The following is a 26,195-nucleotide window of genomic DNA, read 5'->3' as shown; positions in this document are numbered from 1 at the left end:
ACCAAGTATTTGTCTATTTTTATTGGTCTTTTGAAAAAGCCAGCTTATTGACCAAATCTATGGTTCTTTATTTTTGAATTGATTTCGTCTTTCCCTATTATTAATTCCTTTGTTTTTCTATTTCCGAATTTCCCATTACCTTACAAATTTTAGTCTTTCATGATCCATAGTGGTTTTCTCATACTTTCTCTCTTATTGCCCTTTTCTAGTGGGAGAATTCTTCAATTTGATCTTCCCACACATTATAACTTAATCTTTTTTCTTTATCCGTTTTGCTTTCTTTTCTCTCCCCAACACATCCCCAAGTAATTCTGTTTCTTTGTCAGATAATGCTTCTGTTTGTTAAATTAGCTGAGTTGCATTCATGCTGCTCGTTTTTATGTGTTTTGTGATTCTTGATTTGTTCATATTTGTAATTGAAGGGTCTAGATTAAATATATTAATTTTTCTACAGCTCAAACAGGAATCTCACTTATATGTCATTGAATCTAGCTTCTGATTAAAGGGTCTGTCTTCTAGTGCAGCGGTTCTCAACCTGTGGGTCGCGACCCCTTTGGGGGTCGAACGACCCTTTCACAGGGGTCGCCTAAGACCATCAGAAAACACATATATAATTACATATTGTTTTTGTGATTAATCACTATGTTTTAATTATGTTCAATTTGTAACAATGAAATTGGGGGTCACCACAACATGAGGAACTGTATTAAAGAGTTGCGGCATTAGGAAGGTTGAGAACCACTGCTCTAGTGATTATGCAGGAGGAGTGGAACTTGCAAAAATCTGACCTTCTGAGCTTTGGGACTTTTCCTTTCTTCCTGGAATCTCTGAGTACACTGGGACACTTCCCTGTTTCTCTGGCTCCCACCCAGTTTTGCAAGGTTCCCACTACAGAGAACTTCTAACTCATATTAAGCTTTTACATACTCTAGAGTTGCCTTGTGGTTATCCATGTCTGAATAATTATAGATTCAGTTAACGTTTTAATAATTTATAAGGTTAATTATCTCTCATATCTTATATATTTTCTCATTATTTTGTCATATGTGTTTAGGATAATTTAGTTTGTGTTTTTTAATAGTTCATGGTATTAGACAACTAATTTATAAAGTCAGACCAGTAAATTGGCTTGTTAGGGGAAACCATTCCTCCATACTGTCACATCTCACCTCAGTAAAAGAAGGGGCATGGGGTTATGCCAGGTGTCAGCACATTTATTCACAACAGAGTATAGAACAAAAGTGTTAGGACAGACCCTTGCATGGCAGGGAAGCCGTGTTAATGTTTTGACATCGTGGTTTAACCGGAGCCCCAGGTAACTTGTTCTGCACCTCCCCACCACCTCCCCTAACCTCCCCACCAATTTCTGTCTGCCTTTCCCACCAGTCAACCCTGAGATGCCCCAAATAGGTCCCATTTACCATGTACAAAGGGGAGTACGGAAGACACAAAGTCCCCTCACCCCAACTTTCACCTTTGGGATTGAATAGCTTGGAGCAGGGAAAGTGAACTGTGATAAAAACCAAGTGAGGACTTTTAAAGAAGCATGGACAGAAGCATTAAGAATAATATCTGACTGCAACTTCAGAAAAAAGTGCACCAGGGGAAAATAAAGTCTCAGCGGATGTTCTGAAACTGCCCGTAAGAAAGGGCTGCGACGAATCATCTGAGCTTTGGATTCAATGGGGTTTGGCTGGTCCTGTCTGCACCTGCTGAGCCAGATGCTCTGGCGGCTGCCTGCAAGCACAGCGCAGTCTGCTTGGCTCCATCTTCAGCAAGAGTCCTTCAGCTCCCTCACGGAGCACTCACCAGTGTGTGACAGCTGTCCACGAAGCTCTGCAACTTGCGCAAGTGCTGAAGTGCTGCACGTTTACTCTTCTGACTGTTAGGGAGACTTCAGGAGATTGGGTTATCAGCCGTGGGCAAACTACGGCCCGCGGGCCGGATTCGGCCTGTTTGAAATGAATAAAACTAAAAAAAAAAAAGACCGTACCCTTTTATGTAATGATGTTTACTTTGAATTTATATTAGTTCACACAAACACTCCATCCATGCTTTTGTTCCGGCCCTCCGGTCCAGTTTAAGAACCCATTGTGGCCCTCGAGTCAAAAAGTTTGCCCACCCCTGGGTTAGGTCTTTGGCTGCTGACGGGTATTGTTGCTGAGAGCTTTCACTTTGTGCTTTGGTCAGGGTGGCTCACAGCAGTGCTTGCTGATAGTGCAGGCTCTCTCTGTTTGCAGACCCGTGTCCCACAGAGGGCATTCCAACAGGGTGTCAAGGAGGCACACCCTCGCAAGGGATACTGGAGTTTCAGAGATCTAGCAGGTAGGGGCAGAAGTTCTTGCTCATTAGGAGTGGGACCCGGCATGGATGGCTTCCGGAGCTTTCCTCCTGCACGGGCAGTGAGTGTGCTGATTTCCGGGGTTTCCAGCTGTCGCAGTCCCGCATCGTCCTCCGCACGGGGCTGGGGTTGCTACTTGATACACTGAAGCCTAAATAGTTGAGTATGTCTCCACTCTCAAGTCTTTGGTGGCATGCGTCCCACAGGGACATGAGGTCTTCTTCAAGATTTCATTGAAAAGTACATGATTTGCTTCTTCACAAAAATAAACAGCCGTACAAACACCTGGCTGCTGTCGACCTTCACCAGCATCTCATTCACCCTGAACAGCCAGTTGCCAGTTGCCAGGGCTACCCACCCCGTGCAGAACTTCATGGGTTTACAACAGCGATTTTCAACCTTGTTCATCTGATAGCACATAAACTAATTACTAAAATTCTGCAGCACCGATCTGACAAAAAAAAAAGTATAATTTTAATTCATTCGCACCGGATGGCTATTGTTTTGTTGGCTGTTGTTTCTTTATTTGACAATCTACGTGAAAAGAGGTCACTGCCCCTGACTGAGTAGTCAGGTATTGCATGTTTTAAAAATCAGTGTGGCACACTATTGCCCTGTACCGTGCGCTCAGCTTTCCTGGAGCTCCTTGGCCATTTCCTCATGGGGGAAAACCAAGCCAGACTTGGCCAGAAACATGGCTGTGTGGGCAGGTCTAGTATTCTAACAGAAAATAAATAAGATAATTTCTAAGTGGGTAAATTAAAAAGTAGTAATGTGAGCATTTATCCAGAAACATAGATGTGATTAAAAGAAACTTAAAATCAAAGTAGTTACTTTTGGAGAGGTGGGATAAGTTGGAGAGGGGCAGATAGTATGGAACAGAGAACTGCTATATTTCATTACTAGAGGCCCGGCGCACGAAAATTCGTGCACTTGCGGGGGGGGGGGTCTCCTCAGCCCAGCCTATGCCCTCTCGCAGTCTGGGACCCCTCAGGGGATGTCCACCTGCCAGCTTAGGCCCACTCCCCAGGGGATCGGGCCTAAGTTGCAGTCGGACATCCTTAGCGCTGCTAAGGAGGTGGGAGGGGCTCCTGCCACCTCTGCTGCGATTGCAGCCATCAGCCCAGCTTGTGGCTGAGCAGAGCTCCCCCTGTGGGAACACACTGACCACCAGGGGGCAGCTCCTGTGTTGAGCATCTGCCCCCTGGTGGTCAGTGCACATCATAGTGACCGGTTGTTCCGCCTTTAGGGTCAATTTGCATATTACCCTTTTATTATATAGGATAAGCCACTTAGTAATACAATTTGACTTTTAATGTTTATGTTTTATTTTAATAAAAGTAGAAAATATTACAAGACAACTACAATATTAGTAGACTTATTCTAAAGAATTATGAAGAGGAGGTAAAATTGAATAAAATGAAGACTGATACTGAATGAAGTGTGGTGAGGGCGGTGGGGTGGTGTCTAGCTTCACTCTCTTACAGTTATCCCAGTACCATTTGTTGGAAAGATGATTCTTTCCTTCATTGAATTGTCTTGTCACCCTTGTTGAAAATCAATTGACTATGAATTTATGGATTCTCACTTGGTTATATGTCTATCTTTGTGCCTTTCTTGAGTATTGTAGCTCTTAGTCAGATTTGAAATTAAGTATGGCTCTCCCAGCTTTGTTCTTTTTGAAGATTGTTTGGCTATTCTGTGTCCCCTGCATTTCTCATATGAGTTTTAGGATCAATTATCAATTTCTGCAAAAACGAACAAACAGGCTTCTGAGATTTTGATAGTGATTACATTAAATCTGTAGATCAGTTTGTGTATATTGCCATTTTAACAGTTTGTGAATATGGGATATCTTTCTATTATTTGTCATCTTTAATTTTTTCAATGACATTTTATAGTTCCAGTATACAAATCTTGCACTTCTTTTGTTACATTATTAATAATTGTTTTATTTTTGATGCTGTTGTAAAAGGAATGATTTTCTTAATTTCATTTTCAGGTTGTTCAATGCTAGTGTATAGAAACACAATTGATTTTTGTATTTTGATCTTGTATCCTGTAACCTTGCTGAACTCATTTATTCTAATAAATTTATTTGTATATTCCTTAAGATATTTTATATATATAAGATCATGTCAAAAAACGATAGTTTTACTTATTCCTTTCCAATTTTAATGACTTTTATTTCCTTTTCTTGCCTAACTGCTCCAGCTAGAACCTCCAGTACAGTATTGAGTAGAAGTGGCAAGAAAGAGTAGACTTCCTTGCCTTGTTCAGTCTTTCACCATTAAGTATCATGTATGTAAGCTATGGAAATTTTCATAGATCTCCTTTATCAAGTTGGGGAAATTTCCCTTCTATTTGTTAATGTTTTTTAATCATGAAAGAATATTGGATTATGTCGAATGTTTTTTCTTTGTCTATCGAGGGAGATATCATGTGGTTTTTTGTTTTTGTCCTATTAATACAGTGTATCACATTGATAGATTTTCATATGTTGATGAACCACCCTTGCATTCCTGGGATAAATTGTACTAGTCATTGTATAAAATCCTTTTCAGTCTTGCTGGATCCAGTTTGCTAGTTTTTTATTAAAGATTTTTACATCTTCATTTACAAAGAATATTGACTGTCATTTTCTTGTGATGTCTTTGTCTGGATTTGGCATCTCATAGAATAGTTGGGAAGTATTTCCACCTCTCCTTTTTTGGGGAGAGTTTGTGAAGAATTGGTTTTAATTCTTTAATATTTTATAGAATTCACCAGGGAAGCCATCTGATTCTGGGCTTATGGAAAGTTTCTTTTTTTATGTTAATCCTTACCCAGGGAAATTTTTCCATTGACTTAGATAGAGTGGAAGGGAGGGAGACAGAGAGAGAGAGAGAAAAACATCAATGTGAGAGAGACACATTGATTGGTTGCCTCCTGCACATGTCCTTGACCAGATTTGAACCCGAGATCCTCTAACCACTGAGCAAACCAGCTAGGGCTATGGGAAGTTTCTTGATTACTAATTACTATACTTTTAAAATTTATTTATTAAAATTTCTTATTTCTTCCTAAGTAATGTTTTTTAACTTGAAGTTATAAAATAAGTGTAAGATTATAAGCATGTATAAGGTAGCCTGATAAAGCCCAAATTACATATAAAAACCTGTCCTGCTACTAATTCATGGGAAGTCAATTTGAAACATAATATTTAGCAATTCAATTTTTTAAAATGTGACTTTTCAAAAGAGTGTTCATTGCTAATGCCCTTTTATTTGAATTATTTTATAATCGTATTTCATAATGACTTGGGATTTAAGGCTTTTTAAAATTTATTGAGGTGACATTGGTTAATAACATGTTTCAAGTGTACAGTTCTGTAATACATCATCTTCACATTGCAATGTGTGCTCACCAAAGGTTTTATTTTAATACGTTGTTTTTATCTCAGCAGAAATGCAGCAAGTGTTGGATAACCTTACGGAGCTGCCCTCATCTACGGGAGCAGAAGAGATAGACCTAATTTTCCTCAAGGGGATTATGGAGAATCCAATCGTAAAATCACTTGCTAAGGTATATTGGTTTATTCATAAGATTACTAAATTATTTTTTTAAATTATTTTTACAGAGGTCTTTTCAGATATTACTGTGTTAGAACTTAGGCTTAGTTAGCAAATAATACGTACCACATAATGAAATCTCAGTATACATCAAAATTGGACCACTTTATGCTTTTTCTGTGCTGACTTTAAATACAGGATGAAATGACCCTTAGTTATATGGCCTGTGTTGTAACACATTTAAAATTTTAGGGCAATCATAACCGTCATGTTACAGTGTAGTGGGCCCTATGAAAAAGATCCTGGTTCTATCTTTATTTTTAACAATAGCAAGATGCTGACTTTTTTAATATTAAATTTATTGGGATGATATTGGGTAATAAAATTATACAGATTTCAGGGGCTGGTTTTCTTTTTTTACATTAGACCATGCACCTATTTTAGACTTCTTATATCTAGTACTTTTTGAAATCTTATTTTCTCTTGGCTAACCCTGGTATTTTAAGTCTCTTTCCATAATCAGTTCTGTAATAATCTCTTTAACTCACTCATCTTTTATAGCTATTTTTGGCCCAGTTTTTTTTCTCTTATACTATTTTCCTGGAATAATTTTTATATACATCACTAACGCTTAGTGCATTCCTGCTTCACAGCCCTGCCCTCCCACTCTTTCGTGTTCACCAAATGGTTCTTGCTCTCTGACCTTTTCTTCACGTAGCCATTTGTCATTCCCAGAATATTGATTTCACCCTCTCCTTTGATCATTTTTTAGCCACTTGTTTTTTCGTGAGACTTCTGAAAAACCCTACCTTTTATAAAATTTTCCATTGGTACGAGCTAATTAATGATGCAGATTCTTTATTTTATTCATAAACTTAATCTTCCTAAGATCACATGACAAAAGGTTTGGGCCCCTAAGTAGCCACTTGCAGATTGCCCTTGGAAGTTTTACATATATACTAGAGGCCCGGCGCCAACATTAATCTTACCATACATTTCATTTTTTTTTCTATTATCATTAATGGAGAATAGTATTTGTCACTTTAGTTATAGCCCACAATTCTGTTAAAAAAGATTTTTTTTGTTTGCAAGCATGGTTGGACTGTGCTTGGGTGAAATACTTGGAAGTTCTGAAAGAGCTTTTTCTTCTCTGCAGTTTATTTTTCTAAGGTGCAGTGATGAGTAAGGTTCTCAGAACTGGCCGTACAAGAAGGCTAGGCCAGTCATTGTGTTTTCTTCCAAGCACTTGTGGCAGGTGACATATTTTTACTGAATTATGCTAGCTTTCTAATAGTGCTTTCTTAAAGGAAACAAGACCCATTTATTCAAATGCATGTGATTCATTTATCAGAGTTTCCTTTGTCCTTGGTTTGATTAAATTCCAGTTGGTACTCTTTTTTTAATTCTGGGCCAGCTTTAGCTCTGAGGCCTCGCTGCTGAAAACATCGATACAATGTTGCGGTCCAGGGCTGACTGAAAGCCGGTTTCTGGGGTTTTGTTTAGCTTCTTATTTGCAACATAGTACATAGTTGCTTAGAGTTGCAGCTGAGAGGCCAGCAAGTTTGGCGGGGAACGTTGGAGTCTGCAGTCCCTGGAGCAAGCAAGCCTCATGTTCGCTTCCAGCTGCCTGGCTGCTGGCCGCCATCTTGGCTGACAGTTAATTTGCATAAGGATATGCTGATTAGCCAATGGGAAGGGTAGCTCGTACGCCAATTACCATCTTAAGCTTTCTTATATTATCATAAGAGAGTTAGAGTATTGCAAGGTTAATGATGCTAAATCAGATATTTATCAAAGTAAGTATCTGTATTAAAACAGTAATTCTTGCTTTTTTTTGGTAAGAGTTAACTAATTATGTATGTTATTTTAGTTTTTTTCCAATGTTGATATTTATTCTGTGATATGTATTGAGTGTCTTCATTATCCTATTCTTATCAAGCTTTCAAAATATTACACACTTGCCTATTCTCATTCTCTGGCATTTCTAGTCTTCTTAATTTTTTCTTATCTAAATCTAATAGAAACTTTTCCTTCTATTTAAATTACATTTGGTCTTTTGACATTTTTCTTTGTTTAAAAGCAGTTATAATTTCTTCTTTATCAGTTTATTTCATGTGATTTAAAATTTCTTCTGAGGTGTTTCTTTAAAATGTTGCTTAATATATAGCCCCCCGTTCTACTTAAAAACTTGTTTTACTTTGTGAATCACCTAGGAAAAAATACATCTAAGTGAAAAATTGCATTTTAAAAATTAAAATGTGTATTTGGACTCTGAAGGATTCTTTCTATGATAGAAATAACATTTAAGTATTATAGGTATCAAATAAGGTGTAATTGATAGTTGCCACTTGAAATTAGGATTTTTCTTCAGCATTTACAGAAATGAATCTTAAAATATTATTTGTAAGACTTGACATCTTACATGGTTTCATTTATAAACTAAATCTTAATAATTATGATTTGCTATCTTCAAAATCAGACTGCAAGCATTTACCAGAAACACAAAGAACACTAAAATATGAAGACTGCATAGTGTTCATTCTCAGTTTGAATGTAAAACTCTGCTTTACTCCTTCAGTGAAAGGGTAATTAGGACTACTGATTTTCTGTGACAGTGTGATTCATGGTCCACTTTATGTGGAAAAGACTATGAGATTTTTAAAAAACAGCTTAAGATATATAGACATGAAATGACACCATCCTTTAAGGTCCAGTTCAAGAACTGCCTCCCCAAACTGATTTATTTGCTGATTTGGACTCTGAGTTTCCCAAAATGATTTTTATGATTTTTTGAATGGTAATCTATATAATGATTATGTTCCTAATAAAGCTTCATCTAGAGTTTGAGCCTAGACCAGAAAGTCATTAGGAAATTCTATTGGATAAGAAATACGTTTTTTATTGTCATTTGGCCTATTTAGTGTTTGTTGTTGTTGTTTCTTACTGATTTCAGAGAGAGGAAGGGAGAAGGGGAGAAAGATAGAAACATCAATGATGAGAGAGAATCATTGATCGACTGCCTCCTGCATGCCCCACACTGGGGATCGAGCCTGCAACCTGGGCATGTTCCCCAACTGAAAATGGAACCATAACCTCCTGGTTCATAGGTCAATGCTCAACCACTGAGCCATGCCAGCCTGGCATGGCCTATTTAGTTTTTTCTCATAGTTAAATTATAAAAATGAGTTTTTCATGGCTTAGGATAGGAATAGAGGCCAAGATTTATTATACTGCATGAAAACATTTACTTAAAAATCTATATATTGCCTCTGATTGAAGTATTAAATTTGGTTTCAATGAATCACACTTTTAAGTCATATCTTTTAAAGCTTTATGAAAAAGAAGCAAATCAAGAGGAAAACCACAGTCTGAAGTCAAACAATATGTGTTATTACTTTTCCTATACTGTCTTTTCAAAGGCTCATGAGAGACTAGAAGATTCAAAACTAGAAGCTGTCAGTGACAATAACTTGGAATTAGTCAATGAAATTCTTGAAGATATCACTCCTCTAATCAGTGTGGATGAGAATGTGGCAGAACTGGTTGGTATACTCAAAGAGCCCCACTTCCAGGTAAACTTCCCAGCTCTTCTCTCCAAGCCCCTGTGTTCCCAAATAGTCTCCTTTCGCAGTGAAGTTCCAGTTTGAGATGAGGTTTTAGATATTATTTAGGTCCATATTTTGAAGTATGTAAATTCCAACATAGATGTTTTAATATTCTGATATTCTGAGGATACAAAAACACACGTGTAACTAAAGCACATTACATCAATATATGAAGTCTGTCACAAAAATACATCAGGAAGGATTTTTCTTTGCGTAATTAAAAAAAAAAAAAGCCAAATCTGATTCATCATCAGACCATATGCTAGAAATATCTTTCTCTGTGATAGTGACTTTTTCTTCCTCACTACCACTGTTTCCCAGATCTCCTTGTGACCAGTCATACATGTTTTCAGTGTTGCTTCTAGGATTGGGGTGTAGTTGATAACCTTAGGACATCAGAGAGCTATGTAAGGATAGGCAATACAACATAACATACTTTTAAGAGATACAAAAAATAAGTGCAATTTAAGCATTGGTCTATATCCGGGGTCGGCAAACCGCGGCTCGCGAGCCACATGCGGCTCTTTGGCCCCTTGAGTGTGGCTCTTCCACAAAATACCACGTGCGGGCGTGCACGTACAGTGCGATTAAAACTTTGTGGCCCATGCGCAGAAGTCGGTATTTTGTGGAAGAGCCACACACAAGGGGCCAAAGAGCCGCATGTGGCTCGCGATCCGTGGTTTGCCGAGCTGCAGTTTGCCGACCACTGGTCTATATCAATGAAGAGTTAATTATTTTAACAAAGAAAAACCAGTTTCAGGAGAGAAAGGGAGTGGAGGAGATTTCTTATAAATCTGTAATGAAGGCAGTGTGGTATTGGGTCAGCATTAGGAAAATAGATTAATCGACAAGAATAGCAACCCTAGAAATATATCCACACGCATATGGCAACCTGTCTGATAGAGATATTACACTTTAGTGGGGAAAGAATGGACTGTGTAATAAATGGTTGTGGGGTAGAGAAATAAAGTGTCACTTGCTTTCCACTGAAGATCTTGGGGGGCAGCACCCCTTTTTCCTCAAAGACTTTCTCTGACTCCAACAATGTTAATGTAAAATATGAAGATTTAGAGTGAGATGGTTCCTACAGAAATCAGTATCTTAGGTACAAAAACATGGACACATCAGACACACCCATTATGCAGGGGCCAGTTAATTGACGCCTTATAAAACATACTAAGGTATTGGGACTTTATCCTTGGGACAGTGGGAACTGGGAGAGGTCTGATTATGGAGCTAGATTGTTAAGTACTGAGGCAAGAAATTGGGATGGCAGTATAAAATGAGGATTTTCCAGTGTTAAGCCATAAAATCAACAGGACATGGTGACTGGTTACATGTGACAGTTGCAGAAGAGAGATGTGGGAAGTTGATTAAGGGTAGGATTTCTGACCATTGGCATCACTGAGGTTAGGAACACTCTAGCAGAATCTGAACATGTGAATGTTGAGGTAACTGGCCATATTAGGTCTGTGATACCTCAGAAGCATCTGGGTAGTGCTCTTAGGCAAGCTATCTATTTTAAGTAAATACATAAAACTTAATAGGTATACATTTATATAGTTTAATAAATACATAAAACTAGAAAATAGCAAACAAAAATACAAAAATTAAGACATTGTATTCTTATGACCCAAATTACTATACTATCTTAGTGCATATTCCTCCCATTTTTTTCAGTGCATAAATGTACTTTCTTTTCTTTACTAGTTGAGATCATTTTTCACAAGGTATTTTGTAATTCACCCTTTTTTTCAATAATTGATTGCCACTTTTCCATTTAAGTGGACCTCCATTTCAGGTGCACATACTATATTCAAATGTCTTTATTTGATGCCAAAATATTCTTTACAGCTGGTTTGTACATACAGGCTTCCAACCTCGGTCCATGTGCAGCATCTGGTTGGACCATCTCTCTCTCCCTTGGTTATGATGTTGACCTTTTGAAGAGATCAGGTTATTATCCTGTGGCATGTCCCACTTTCTGGATGTATCTGGTTGCTTCCCTACTGTTTAGTTATCTATCCTTTCTAGTTCCTGTAAACATAAGTTCTATCTAAAAGGTCGGTATTCAAGTTAATTATTTGGAACTCGAATTCATTTTAAATGATGTGATGCAACATGAATTAAATTGTATCAGAAATGTGTAGTGCCTGGTTGGCCCACCACTATTGACGCTGAGATTGGTCCCTGATTAAGGGCAATGACAGTCTAACCCTTCCTTTGAAAGCTTTTCCACTAGAAGTAATCTAGTATGTTATTATTCTAGCATTATACAAATGCTGTTTCCTTTCAACCATTTACCTACATTAATAATCCTTGCCTGAATCAATATTTTCATTAGAGCTTGTACATGACATTTTTCAGATTCTCTCACTCTGCATTTATTAGCCAGTGTTCTTATATAAAAAGGGTTTTTCCTCATCAAGTGGGCTATTGAGCTACTCTGTAATACATTTCCCACTGAAACATCAGTGAGATGCTTGATCCTTCCCTTTACCAATTTTCAAAGTAAAGAATTACTTAAAATAGCATTGGTCTATAATATTAATGAAGAGTGTTTTCAGTCTTTTGTTTTTTAAATAGCACTGTGGAGTTATGGATTTTTCATTAATTCAATATGCTTCAGTCCTCTACAATGCTTAACTCTTTGATTTTTAAATTATCATAATTGTGTTATGTTGTAGGCAGATTTTTAGTCTATTAATCTGACATAATGAAAGATCTGGATCAAAGGTATAAAATTGGGAATTAATAATATATAAATAGTGGTTCAAGTCACAGGAACAAATATTTCCTAAGAGGAGAGAACAGAGTGAAAACAAAGACCACGTTAGAGATTTGAGCGACTTCAGCATTTATAGGAATAATCCTCTTACACGGATTTGTTCCCTTTTCCTTTTTGAAATTTTTCTTTAGTCTCTTACACATATTTTTATGAAATAGCCAGAAATTATCCATGAAACCTGCATGTTAATTATTTATATTTTGAACCAGTTGACATTTGCTCCCTTCATATTTAAAAAAATATGTTTTTATTGATTTCAAAGAGAGAAGGGGAGTTAGAAACATCAATGATGAATCATTGATCAGCTGCCTCCTACACGCCCCCTACTGGGCATGTGCTCTGATGGGGCGCTGAACAGTGACCTCCTGGTTCATGGGTCTATGCTCAAAACACCCAGGCATGCCAGCTGGGCTCTTCTTTGCATTTTGATTTATGGTTTTTGAACTTGCATTTTAACATCTCAAAAATTTTTTTAACCTGGCTTTATGTTTTGAATCCTTACAGTCACTCTTGGAAGCCCATGATATTGTGGCATCAAAGTGTTATGATTCACCTCCATCAAGCCCGGAAATGAATAATTCTGTTAATAATCAGTTATTACCAGTAGATGCCATTCGTATTCTTGGTATTCACAAAAGAGCTGGGGAGCCATTGGTGAGTAGATAAATTGGTGCCTTCTTCAAACTGAAGCTGCCATATTGTTGCTCAGTCCTGCTCTCATTTTCTTCTCTTTCATAACTCGTATCATAATGAAAACTTCATTTGTATTTGTTTTATGTGGTTTTTGGCCTCTATATAAAATATACTCCTGATGCTGTTTCAACTTGATTTAGCATACAAAATTAAACCAAGATAAAAGTTAAATTGAATTAGAGGCCAGAATAAGTACTTTATTTTTTTTCCTATGCCCTTTGAAGAAATTAGCTCAGATTGCTTGCTAATGAAGTAGCAAAACACGGAAGAAAGTTGTTATTAAAAAGTGAAGAAATGGTAGGGAGGGCTCTATAAGTAGAGAAGTTTATAATTTCCTACTTAAAATTATTATTTTTGGATCCCGACTATAAAAACAGTGAAATGGTGAAAAAGAAAAGCCGGGAACAAGGCATATCTGTCTTTTCTTGTTCCTTTGAGGTAACTTTTATCCTGTGGAATGCAGCCTAATATATTTTTCACTTTTTCAGGTTAAAAGTCCTTTTTTAAGGGTGGTATATGTTGTCACAATTGCACATGGTTTAAGGAGATTTGACTCTTGACACAGGAGAGAACATGGGAAAAATAGGAATCATCCACTCGCCTACTTTTAGAACTATTTTCATATATATATATATATATTTTCATGAGTTTTTAAGATTTATTTTTAAGTCTAAAATCAATGACAATTCCGTTCCTTATTTCCTTTAGGGTGTAACCTTTAGAGTTGAAAATAATGACCTGGTAATCGCCCGAATCCTTCATGGAGGCATGATAGATCGACAAGGTCTGCTCCATGTGGGAGATATCATTAAAGAAGTCAATGGCCACGAGGTTGGAAACAATCCAAAGGAATTACAAGAATTACTGAAAAATATCAGTGGAAGTGTCACCCTAAAAATCTTACCAAGCTATAGAGATACCATTATTCCTCAACAGGTTAGTAATAAGATTCTTGGTAATCTTTAGATTACTTTTATCACACTGTTGGATATAACTAGCCACCAGTTGCTACTCTTTTGCTAAAGAAAAGAGGGGGCAAAACTGTCTGATTTAATTGTTCTGATATGCCTTATTTTGTCATGGGTGAATTTTTGAATTTTTAAACAACCTCATCTTACTACTATAAAGGAATTAGTAAAGAAATATTTTTGTGAACACCCCAAACCGCCATTTCAGTAACATACAGCTAGGTAAAAAAAAAAACCATAAAGCCTTTTAGTCATTAATCTAGTAAATATTTTTTGATACTTGTTATGTTCCAGCCCCTGTGAGAGAATAATGTAGTCCCAACCACCTATAGCTTAGTGTACATGGGATGGGCTAGAAGAGCAATTTTCAACCCCTGTGCTGCAAGAATTTTTAAAACATGCAATACCTGGCCCAGCCGGCATGGCTCGGTTGATTGTCGTCCTATGAACCAGGAGTTTACGATTTGATTCCCCGTCAGGGCATATGCCCAGGTTGCGGGCTCGATCCCCCGTGTGAGGTATGCAGGAGGCAGCTGATCAATTCCCTTTTATCATTGATGTTTCTCTCTCTCTCTCCCTCTCCTTTCCTCTCTGAAATCAATTTTAAAAAAGCAATTTTATTTAAAAACATACAAACAAAAAACTATACAATACCTGAGTATTTACTTAGGGGCACTGACCTCTTTTCCTTTAGATTGTCAGATAAAAAATGACAACAGACAACACAATACCAGTCCGGGGTGAATGAATCAAAATTATACCTTTTTTTTTTTTGATCAGCAAAAATACATTTTTTGGTGTGCCGCAGAATTTTAGTAATTAGTTTATGTGTACCATGACATGAAAAAGGTTGAAAATTGCTGGTGTGATAGAATTGTAAAGGAAGAAAAAAATAATGAAGTAATTATTCATTACAAAGAAGCAGTTGACGATTATGGTGAGAATGTTGGAACTGAGAGGGTTTTCAAGCCTAGATAATATAGAAATAGGAAATATCTACCAATGTTTTAGATATCTTTAATTGTTCACTTTATTCCAGAAATTTATTGTTTCATGTGTGAGTGAAATTGTGTTTCTTTAAGATGCTACTAGTGTTAAAGGCTAGTTTTTGTATTTCTATGCAATTCTTTGAAATAACATGTTGAATACCTGTTTTATATTGTTATTCAGAGGGTAGGGTACAATATTTAGTCATGATTTTAGTATGTAAATTGGACTTCTTAATATATATATAGTATATATAGGCTTATAATGAACTTTGGTGAAATGAAGGTAGAGAGAGACCTTGTCTTCAAGGAAAAGAATCATGAATTGGCACACTTCCATTTGGAAAAGTAGAGCCAAAGATTTACTTTTTAAAATTACGTATTAGTTTTGATACTTAGAAAGATTCCAGCCCCCTGTGATCCAAACTCCAGAATTCTTACAAGCTCACAATGACCATAATGGACTTCTGCGGGAAAAACAAATTTTTATAATATTAATAGCCAGGACTTTGGCCTAAATTGCTCTGTAAATTCTACAGTTGGTGAGCTGATCTGAATGATGGGAAACGCGCGGCCATTTAGCCCCGTGTTGGGCCACCTTGGTCTTCCTGCTCATCTCCTCAGCTTGGTGACCGCCGGCTCCACCAGCTTTCCCTTTCCTGAGTTGCAAAGTGGAAACTTTTCTGTGCAGTTAGCTGGATCCAGGGTGCTCACCTAGTTTCCACTTTTTAGGAATCACCGTCTTCGTTGTCCAGTACCTTGACAAATGTTTCATATATTTTGTCCAGTTTTTTAGTTGTTTCAGATTGGAGGATCCTTGTTATTTCATCTTAGAAGCAGGAGTCATTTTATCTTTTATTACCATAAAAATTTAATTTTTGAATAAACGAATCATTCCCACAGTTCAAAATTCAAGCAATATAAATTCATAGTCAGTTAAAACCTCCCTCCTAATTCTCTACCAACTTAAACCGCACTCCCTCCATAAGATACCATGCTATTAGTATCTCTCCAGGGTTTCTTTATTCATATGCAAGTAAGTAAAAATTATATATTCTTTTTCCCCTTCCACCTCCTTTTTAATGAAAAGGTTACATAACATAATATGCACACTCTAAACCTTGTTTTTTTGTTTGTTTTTCAATGAACTATGTTACCTTGTTTCCTTTTTGGTACATAGTCTGCTTATTGAAATATATCCCCCCTTTTTTATTTAATACCTGCAGTGTTATATTACATAGGTTTGCCATCATTTGTTTAATCAGTCCCTATTGTTAAGCAATTAGTTGTGTCTGATCTTTTTCAGTCAGTTGCTAATAGTCTTCTACATAAGTCACTTTGTATATGTCTGCATAGCATTGCTATTGAATACATTCCCGTAGGTGGGTTGCTAAGGTGGAGAGTTTTTGCATTTGTGATTTTGATAGTTACTGCCAAATTGTCCTCCCAAGGGATTGAACCAGTTTTTTCACCAATCTGTTAGAAAAATGGCTATTGGCCCATAGACCTAGCCATGGTATATTCACGTATTTGGATTTCTGCTAATCTGACGGGAAGAAATGTTATAATATAATTTTATTTTTCTATTCTGAGTGAGGTTGAATATCTCCTCCTGTGTTTAAAAGCCATTTGTCCTTCCTTTTCTTTCTTGCATCTTCTTTAGATTGTTAGTCATTCAGAATATGGGATTGAAATACTTTAGGTTGTGTTTAGCAACTTTTTAATAACGAGTGAATAGTTAACATCCATAGCCTCTTAGTGAAACACTTTAAAATGCACTTAATAAAATGTAATTATACCTGACAAATATCTAATGACTTTAAGCTCATTAAAAATGTTTAGATCAAAGATTGGGTTCATTAATTTTTTTTTCAGACAAATTTTCAAAGTAAAACCAGTTTAATATGTTCCAAAATTAATTTGATAAATTAATAAATAAAAATTATTTCTTCTAGAAATTCTTTACATTTGAAAGGTATAATTTTTGTTCCACAAATAATGACATTTTCAGAACAATTTGATGGGAGTAGGGGAATGAATGTTTGAAATTTGGACTTCCTCAGAAAGCTTTATGGTAACAAAACATATTCTGCCACAGATAAGAATAAACATAGGCATGTTTAGATGACAGGGTACCCTTATTCATTCGGTGCAGCTTTCTTGAGAAGTAAGGCATATCCCAGTATTTTTACAACTTTGCATACTCATCTGCCTCATTCAAACCCCTCAATAGTTCTGCTGCTTTGATTTATAATGTTCAGATATGGACAATTCTTTCAGGAAGTAGTTGCTTGACTAAATGAGTGAAGTAATAAGATGGGCCAGTGTTTGTTTATATTTTGTTGATTCATTATCCCTTTAAAGCTTGGCTTTATTTATGCGATGAAAAATGTATTTTTAGAGCGGCATCAGTATGGAGAGGCATCCAGCCCACGCCCGTCAGGTATGCTGTCATTCCAGGGCATTCTCTGCGACTCGGTTTTTCTGTCCTATCAGACAACTAAATCTACCTTGATTGAACTTAATCATTTTGGATTTTCTCCGTTGCCAAATCATTGAGCTGCATGCTATTGTCAAGTTAGTCAGTTGTCACATTTTAGGCAAGCTTAATATTACTTGTATGCTTGCATTTAGATATTTCTAAAATTGCAGATCATAAAAAATTATTGGCTTACTGATTTTTTAGGCATTAATATTTAGCCTTTCCAAAGTTATTGAAAATGTTCAGAATGCTTTCTTTGAAAATCATCTAATTGTAAATAACTAAAATTTTGTCAAATTTTCCAAATTTAGTTATTTTTAAATTATTTAATATGCATCCACAATATTGCATTTTACTACACTAATAATATCTGCTTGTGTTATTTGAATATCTTGTGTGGTTATATTTATAGAAATATGATAAGTAGAAAAGTAACATTATTTTGACTAATTATGTGTTTTCCTGCTTGTTAAAGTTTACTTGCTAATTAATGCTAAGTAAGTTCTTTAGAAGATAAAATTTGAATTTCTATAAATATGCATGAAAAAATTGTTTTAAGAAAGTAATCTGTCTGAACTTGCCATCAAATACTGAAAATGCTTAGCTTAATTAGAATTCAAATTAAAGTGACTAAGCAAAATACTGTAGGTACTGGAGATCATAACTAACTGGTAACTGCCATACTTATATTGATAAAACAGATTTAAAAGAAATTTGTATAATTAAATGAATTTAAAATAGTTTCTAGGCTTTTTCAGTATTTATCTTATTTAATACTGATTTAAATCAGAGCAAGGTGATTCCAGCAAAGTATTTTCCACACTAGTTTTGGCCAGTGTAAGTCTATGTAGTTACCTTTTTAAGGTTACTAAATATATTTCGGGTCTGACTTCCACATGAACTTTCATTATTTAATTTTGGTTTCAGAGCCCTTTCAAAAAGTCAGTCCTAATATATCTGAAATATATGCCTTAAATCAACTGCATATATTGTTTAGGATGTTAATGTGGTGCTAATGTTTATTTCATATTTTCTTTTCTGATACCAAATTATTAATGTTCTAATAATTTAATTTTTATTTGAGAGAGACAAGTTCCATAGTTGAAGTATTAAATACATTGTCAATTACAATAAAATCAACGTGGTTTGGAAAAGGTTTCAAAAATCCCGTTATAAATGATACATCTATGGTACTTTTAATTGTTTTCATTTCATGTCATTGTTTTAATAATACTTTTAATTGTGTGTTTTAGGTATTTGTGAAATGTCATTTTGATTATAATCCATACAACGATAACCTGATTCCCTGCAAAGAAGCAGGATTGAAGTTTTCAAAAGGAGAAATTCTTCAGATTGTAAACAGAGAAGATCCAAATTGGTGGCAGGTGAGTGTGCTGCTCAGAATTTCCTCACCTGCTTTTTTATTTTCAACCTTAATGTGGCCAATATCTGCATATTCAGGAAGAAGGTATAAGCATTCGTTCCAATGGTTTTACCTGCATGAACAACTCCGGCTGCAGGGCTGCTAATTTTGTGGACAGAGGACCAAATTGAGAGGGAATTTGTGAATGGCTGTTAATAAATGCAGAATTAACTAGCCTGTGGTGCCACTACTGGTTTAGGGATTAGACCTGTTGGTGCTTCCCCATGGGTGATTGCAGTAAGATACAGAATTAGGCAGGAACAACTCATTTGGGGTCCTCCCTTTTCAGTGTTTTTGTTTGTTTTAACTAAGGAGTCTTTTATTGTGGTTGTAGTCATCTTTCTCTTGTCTCTCTTCCCTCTGAATACTTTCATGGCAAATAAAGCATAATTTTTTAAGCTCTTAAAGCTATTTGCCCACCTCTTTCATTTACTGAGAAATGAAGGCGTGCTTTATTGTCAGTGTTGTTTTTGATCGTGGATTGAATTCTGTGTGTATGGAAAGGATGTGTGTTAGCACTGTATTTTGCCCCTTCCGTTTTCCAAAGCTGTGTGATGATGTTCTTCTTCCTCCTTCCCTTAATACAGCTTTCAGAAATCTCTAGCAGCCATAAGTCTGTTTTTTGTCATTCTTTACATTGGCCAACAACCACAGTGTTCAGAACTGGAGGAACTAACAAATCAGAAAGTCTAAACTCCCTTAAACTGTCAGAGTCTCATTGAAGAACAAGCTGTGAGAGAAAAGGACCAGGACCCAGCACCAAACTCTAAATCAGACTGAGATATCAGAAACACACATTAGCTCTAGTAAGTTATAGTGACTTCTAAGGGGAATGAATTACAAGGATGAGAACAGTCTCACTCGTGTGTCCTTATATTTACAGCAAATTAAGACATCAATATGTACAAGTCCACTGTGCAACAGGTTAGAAAACTAAGAAACGAGTAAATTAAATAGAATTCATGATTTCAAGAAGTTTCTATTGAATTTCTTAGACTGCTCACCTGAAAAATCTGCCTTCTGTGGCTGTTTCTTTTATTGAACTTTTCCAATATTGTCTTTTTCCCCCCACTTTTTGAATGCCACCTGTCATCTAATCCTTTTCACCATTATCTCAGTTTCTTCCTGCATTTTGTGGTCTATTCCTTTAATCCTTTTTTTTTTCTTTCAGGATTTTAATTGCTAAAAACGTACCAGATTTTTTTAATGCTAGTGTGTTATAATAAAGTCACTAACTTTGTGAGAGAAGCCACTAGTAGCCGGTTCTCCAGCCACTATATTAAACTAGCACTTCTTTGGATTTTACTTTGAAAGTTAGTTCTTGACAGTAGGTGAAGTTTTACTCTTTAAACTTACTGTTTCTCAGGATACTCAGATTGCTGATAGCGTGAATTAAATGCTCCCCTCTGTTTTCCCGATGCTATCTTTCTCTTTGATTTGGCCTCAGGAAATACCAACATGGTAGGATTAAGGCTGATAGTACTTATCTTACTAAAGGATGCTAGATAAAATTTCCTTTAAACACATACACTAGCATTTATTTCTTTCCACATTCTTTGACTAACTTGGTGTTAAAAATAAAAAGTTTTAGTAATTTGAAGAGCCTGTGTACTTTTTTATTTTGGTCCCAAAATTTTCTTACAGATGGTGGGTGGGTTGACTAGGTGCCACTTGATTCCTCAGTGCTAAAGTGTTTAAATGACTTGACAATGCCATGGATTTAAATCTCAAGGTCAGTTTTAAGAGCAAATGTGGTATTTTTTACTGACTACTGCTTGTTCTACTTTTTAGAATATCGTCTCAAGTTTTGGTCACTGAGATATGCAATTCGTTAATTTGATTCTAGGCTAGCCATGTAAAAGAGGGAGGAAGCGCTGGTCTCATTCCAAGCCAGTTCCTGGAAGAGAAGAGAAAGGCATTTGTTAGAAGAGACTGGGACAATTCAGGTGATGAGCTCCACATAATAAGTAACAAGTTGTCCTTTGTGGACACCTTTCTTTGCCTCTTTCATCTGAATTAGCAAGTGAATTTATTTACTGTATGTCTAGAATTAATCCCTCCCATCTATCTGTTTTATTGTGTCTCTCAAAAGTAAACTTTTCGATCCCTTTCTGCCACCTGCTGGTATGGTACCAGAATTCAGTGTGGCTCACCTGCCCCCTTCTGCTTTGTAGGATGCAACACTGGGAAGATCATGCTCCCAACCCTGTCGAATCCACAGGGCAATTGTATCATATTTTGACATTCAAGTTATATTTGTCTTTTCATTCTTTAGGGCCTTTTTGTGGAACCCTAAGTAGCAAAAAAAAGAAAAAGATGATGTATCTCACCACCAGAAATGCAGGTGTGTTTGCAATACTTTTTGAGAAGTCCAAGTGAAATAGCTTTATAATGTTAATTGGTGTGGCATGGAGTCTATGTATATAATTTTCAATGAATATAATTCAGATTAGTACCCAGTTCAAGGGGTTGGCATGTGAACACATGATACAATTTAATATGAAGACATTATTTAAATTCTGATGTTATATATGCTTATACTATGACCAATGTGCTTGTTTTATGAGTATAATTTGCAACACAGTGAATTGCTTAGGATGCTTATATTAATAAAGGAGCAATATTATAATTGAAGCTATTCAGAGAATTTTGATAATTTATGTGTCATTTCTAAAGAGCAAAATGCCTTTATGAAGGTATGAAAGAGTTACGATTAAAGGCAACTATATTCAGGCATAACATTGTCCATGGCTCTTTTGGGAAAATAGTACTGACCAATGAATCTTGGTTTGATCCAGGAGGACTCTTTCTTAAATCTTTTAGACTTAAGGAAAGATAAATAGGACACTGCTGTCGTTTCTCCTTTCAGTGCAGTGGTTCTCAACCTGCTGGCCCTTTAAATACAGTTCCTCATGTTGTGACCCAACCATAAAATTATTAACTGTAATGTTGCCACTGTTATGAATTGTAAAGTAAATATCTGATATGCAGGATGGTCTTAGGCGACCCCTGTGAAAGAGTCGTTCGACCGCCAAAGGGGTCGCGACCCACAGGTTGAGAACCACTGGTTTAGAGGCTGATAGGAGTGAAGTGCAGCTCTGGAGGCTTACTCGAAGGATTGTCAGTTTTAAAGCACTTTCTTGACTTCAGAGCTGCCTCTCCACTGGTAATAAACTAAATTGCATACTCTAAGGCAGTGGCCGGCAAACTGTGGCTCACGAGCCACATGCGGCTCTTTGGCCCCTTGAGTGTGGCTCTTCCACAAAATACCATGTCGGGTGTGCACGTACAGTGCGATTGAAACTTTGTGGCCCATGCACAGAAGTCGGTATTTTGTGGAAGAGCCACACTCAAGGGGCCAAAGAGCCGCATGTGGCTTGTGAGCCGCAGTTTGCCGACCACTGCTCTAAGGGAAATGTAATAATAAATTAAAATATAATAAGGAGAAAATAGGCTCTTCCTCAACATTCGCTAAGCTACTGTGGGGAAACTGCAAAGGGTTGCTGTTAAAATAACCTAAGGAGTATTCTTACTATAGATTGAGAGTGATAGCTATAATGATGGCAATAGAATATTTCAAACTCAGTTTAGCCTTATTATTCATGAAATATGTGTTCTTAAGTCTTTCTAATAAAATAGAAAATTTGTAATTTCACCATTGACTATGAATATAATTTTGGAATGTATTTCTAGTGAAAATAATTTGGATCCTATATTTTATATTATACATATTTTCAGAATCTTATATTTAAATGTCAGTATGTTGTCTATATGCATTTATTAATCAAACTTATTTGCAGAGTCACCAAGATAGTACTTGTTCATTTATGACACTGGAAGGGCACACTCATTCTATAAGGACTTATTCATTGATGTCACTGGGAGGGCACACTCATTCTATAAGGACTTCTCATTGATGTCACTGGAGAGGGCACACTCATTCTATAAGGACTTCTCATTGATGTCACTGGAAGGGCACACTCATTCTATAAGGACTTATTGAAGCAGCCACGCTAGGTATACTGCTGTCCTCCATAGTTGATACATACTTTTTAGCCAAATAAATTATATAAACTATTTGTCACCAGATTATTTATATTAAAGGAATTATTTCTACTCAAGAATTGATAAGAAGGTTTTATGGATAGAATATTTGATAAGGATAAAGCACGGGCATTTTTCTAGCTTGGCTGGACAAATTTTTAAGAAACGGATGGCAGCAGATGTTTAAATCAAAATATAAAATAATTTCTTGTACTTTATCAAATTAATAAAAACAAATCTGTGCTGAGTACAATTCAGGTGATATTTCACTAGCATGCTTATTAAGTCATTACTGAACAGCATAGCAGAAGTTTCTCATCCACATGAAAGACAATTGAATGTGGTGTTTCCCATTTCCTTTACCTGCAGAATTTGACCGTCATGAAATCCAGATCTACGAGGAGGTAGCCAGAATGCCTCCCTTCCAGAGAAGGACATTAGTATTAATAGGAGCTCAAGGTGTGGGACGAAGAAGCTTGAAAAACAGGTTCATAGTATTGAATCCCACTAGATTTGGAACCACGGTGCCGTGTAAGTTGTGTGTTTTCTTCTCTGTTTAATTGGCAAGAAAATGTAGTGGGGGCAGATAATTGTGATCTTTAGTCCCAAATAGGTTTTTATTATGTCAATGAAAACAAGCAAATAGAAGATATTGGCAGCAACTCTATGGCTGTCTGGAGGTAGCACTATTCCCGTCAGCCTGCGCCTGGTGGCAGTCGCTCCTCCAAACTCTGTAGTTCAGAAATGCTAAGCACAAGTAGTAAGAGTTGTGGCAAAAGCAGCATTAACTTTGTAGTTTCTTTTACTTCCGATGTCTATGTGAAAAGTTGTATTTTTCACCCATTTTGGTGTAAAGAAAAGGGAGAAACCTGCTGGGTCCTCAGTCACCTCTCAGTGTGGCAGTCCCTTTGTTAACTGGTGTGAGCCTGCAAGGTCATAGTCCTGGTTTCGGAGAGCACAGCAGGAGGGACTCATCTTCCAGGGCAGGCAGCATTCATTAAGGGCGCAGAGATTGATAGAGAAAATAAAACGATGCCGATGGGAAGTGTAACCATTAAGTGAACCAAACACTCATTTTATGATTTTTGCATTCTTTCCTTATTTGCATATCTACATGGAAAGTTCAGTAGTATTGTCAGAAGTATGCTTGATGAGAGTGGGATTAGATCAAGGAGTGAGATGATATCACTGACTTATTATAAGGACTGATACACATTTGCTTTATTTCGAAGATGCACTAGCCTTCCCTTCTCGGAACTTAGATGTTCTGTCCCTGAACAAGGCAGGAGACGAGCCAGTGTTGCCTCCCCTTCCTGTGCCGCTATTGCTGCCCCCTTCGTGACTAACACAGTATTTCTTAACGTATATTAGTGCCCTTAAGCTGTCCTGAATCAGATCATAGCCTACTGTCACTCCATCTCTTTTCGATGAGTTTTAGAGTTTCTCTGTTATCCAGCTTGTTTTGAGGTTTAATTCTCGGTGAGTGAGCTCATTGCTGAAGTTCTTAGGGCTTGTTGGAGGAGTAACCATATTGTTGCCCTCATGTGCTGTTTGTAATCCCTTCAGGGGAAGGCTTTCCATTGTAAGCACATGAATCACAAAACTCAGACAAATCCTAGTTCAGTAGTTATTAAAGCCTCACTGTGGTCAAAGAACTGTAAAGTATTTTATTTTCAGCAAGTTAATACATGTACAATATTTTAATCAAGTAGTACTTAAATAATGGAAAAAATAACCCCCTATTTTCCTCTACCCCCACCTTGGGCCTACTTACTAGAAACGGTTGCTTCTCTTTCTTTTTGCTATTTCTTCTGATAGCCTTCCCGATTTCTTAATTGTCTTCATTCTGCTATTTCTTGCCTTGTCCAGTGAGGGCCTCATCTGTTGACTTCCTGACTGTCCTCCAGCATAGCGGTAACTCTAGTTTCAGTTAACGCCGTTTCATTTTCTTGCACAGCCTCCCCTTCTTCCCCCACCCAGCCATCACTAGACGTCCTGTTTTCTTCTCTTTACCTTGGTTTTATGTGTATAGCTTTGTTTTAAGCCAAAGACTCACTTATCTATGAAGCCATGACTTTTGCTTGGAGACCTCTGACTCAGACCTCAGTCCTTTACTAGTGAGCACCGTGGGCTGTGCCTCGACTGCCCCGTTGTGGCCACAGCGATGTCTTTCCTTTTGCCACCGTCCTGGCTCGAAACCGTTGTTCCTGGACCCCATTCTCCTGTCTTGGTTTATTGCCTTGTTTTGCTGGGCACATCCTCTTGTAACTTCACAAGAAATGGGATGTCATTTGTGCATCTTTCTACTTGAAGATGTATATTTTCTGCCCTATATCTGATGGATTATTTAGCAGAGTAGAAATTCTAGATTGTAAAACTCAAAAGATGTAGCTCTTGAATCTAGTTCCGTTAAGAAGTTCACTGTCAGACCTAGCCAGGTTGGCTCAGTGGATAGAGCATCGGCCTGCAGACCAAAAAGCCCCGGGTTCGATTCCAGTCAAGGGCATGTACCTTGGTTGCAGGCTTCTCCCTGGCCTAGGTCCTGGTCGGGGCACGTGCAGGAGGCAACCAGTTGATGTGTTTCTCTCACATCAATGTTTCTCTCTGTCTTTTCCTCTCTCTCTTCTACTCCCCCTTAAAAAAAAAAAAAAATCAATGGAAAAATATCCTCAGGTGAGAATTAACCAAAAAAGGAAGTTCACTGTCATTCAAATTCTTATTTTGGCCCTAGCTGTTTTGGCTCAGTGGATAAAGCATCAGCCTGAGGACTGAAGGGTCCCAGGTTCAATTCCAGTCAAGGGCACATACCCGGTTGTGGGCTCGATCCCCAGTAGGGGGCGTACAGGAGGCCGCCGATCAATGATTCTCTGTCATTGATGTTTCTCTCTCCCTCTCCCTTCCTCTCTGAAATCAATTATATATAATCAATTATATATAATTGATTTCACACATCCAGGCATTTCCTGCTTGGATTTGGCATTGCTGTTTTCTCTGCCCGGAATGCTCTTTCTCCCACTTGGTTCTCAGTTTAAAATATCTACACTAATAAAAGAGAAACATGGTAATTAGCATACGACCGCTACCCTTTTCATTGGCTAATCAGTGAGTATATGCAAATTAACTGACAAACAAGATGGCGGCTAATTTGCATATGTCGGCTCCAAGCCACAGACTGAGGCTTTAGGCCTAGGCCGGGAAGGAGCCAGCCAGCTATCTTCCGCGGCAGCGGCGGCGGCAGCGAGCTGGGGGTGCCCGGCCCAGGCCTAAAGCCTCCAGCAGAGGCTTTAGGCTTGGGCCGGGGAGGAGCCAACCAG

The 26,195-nt window shown here is 37.2% G+C and overlaps 1 protein-coding gene across 2 annotated transcripts in view; it reads left to right on the top strand.

Annotated features, from left to right (window-relative positions):
* Nucleotides 1-5,783: 5,783 nt before the first annotated feature.
* The window catches only part of MPP6 (membrane protein, palmitoylated 6 (MAGUK p55 subfamily member 6)), a 29,276-nt gene continuing 8,864 nt past the window's right edge, over nt 5,784-26,195 (top strand). The window contains exons 1-9 of one of the 2 annotated variants that reach the window (XM_005872266.2): nt 5,784-5,905; nt 9,312-9,464; nt 12,790-12,939; nt 13,687-13,914; nt 17,334-17,375; nt 18,668-18,799; nt 20,684-20,783; nt 21,113-21,181; nt 23,251-23,412. In XM_005872266.2, the coding sequence (XP_005872328.1) occupies nt 5,789-5,905; nt 9,312-9,464; nt 12,790-12,939; nt 13,687-13,914; nt 17,334-17,375; nt 18,668-18,799; nt 20,684-20,783; nt 21,113-21,181; nt 23,251-23,412 (1,153 nt within the window). In that variant the 5' untranslated portion in view covers nt 5,784-5,788. The remainder of the gene's footprint in view (nt 5,906-9,311; nt 9,465-12,789; nt 12,940-13,686; nt 13,915-17,333; nt 17,376-18,667; nt 18,800-20,683; nt 20,784-21,112; nt 21,182-23,250; nt 23,413-26,195) is intronic. The other variant, XM_005872268.2, reaches the window with a different exon arrangement.

Source organism: Myotis brandtii, unplaced genomic scaffold (genome assembly GCF_000412655.1).
Source record: "Myotis brandtii unplaced genomic scaffold, ASM41265v1 scaffold374, whole genome shotgun sequence".
In the NCBI taxonomy this organism is placed as follows: Eukaryota; Metazoa; Chordata; class Mammalia; order Chiroptera; family Vespertilionidae; genus Myotis; species Myotis brandtii.
This window is presented reverse-complemented; position numbering and strand designations above follow the sequence as displayed.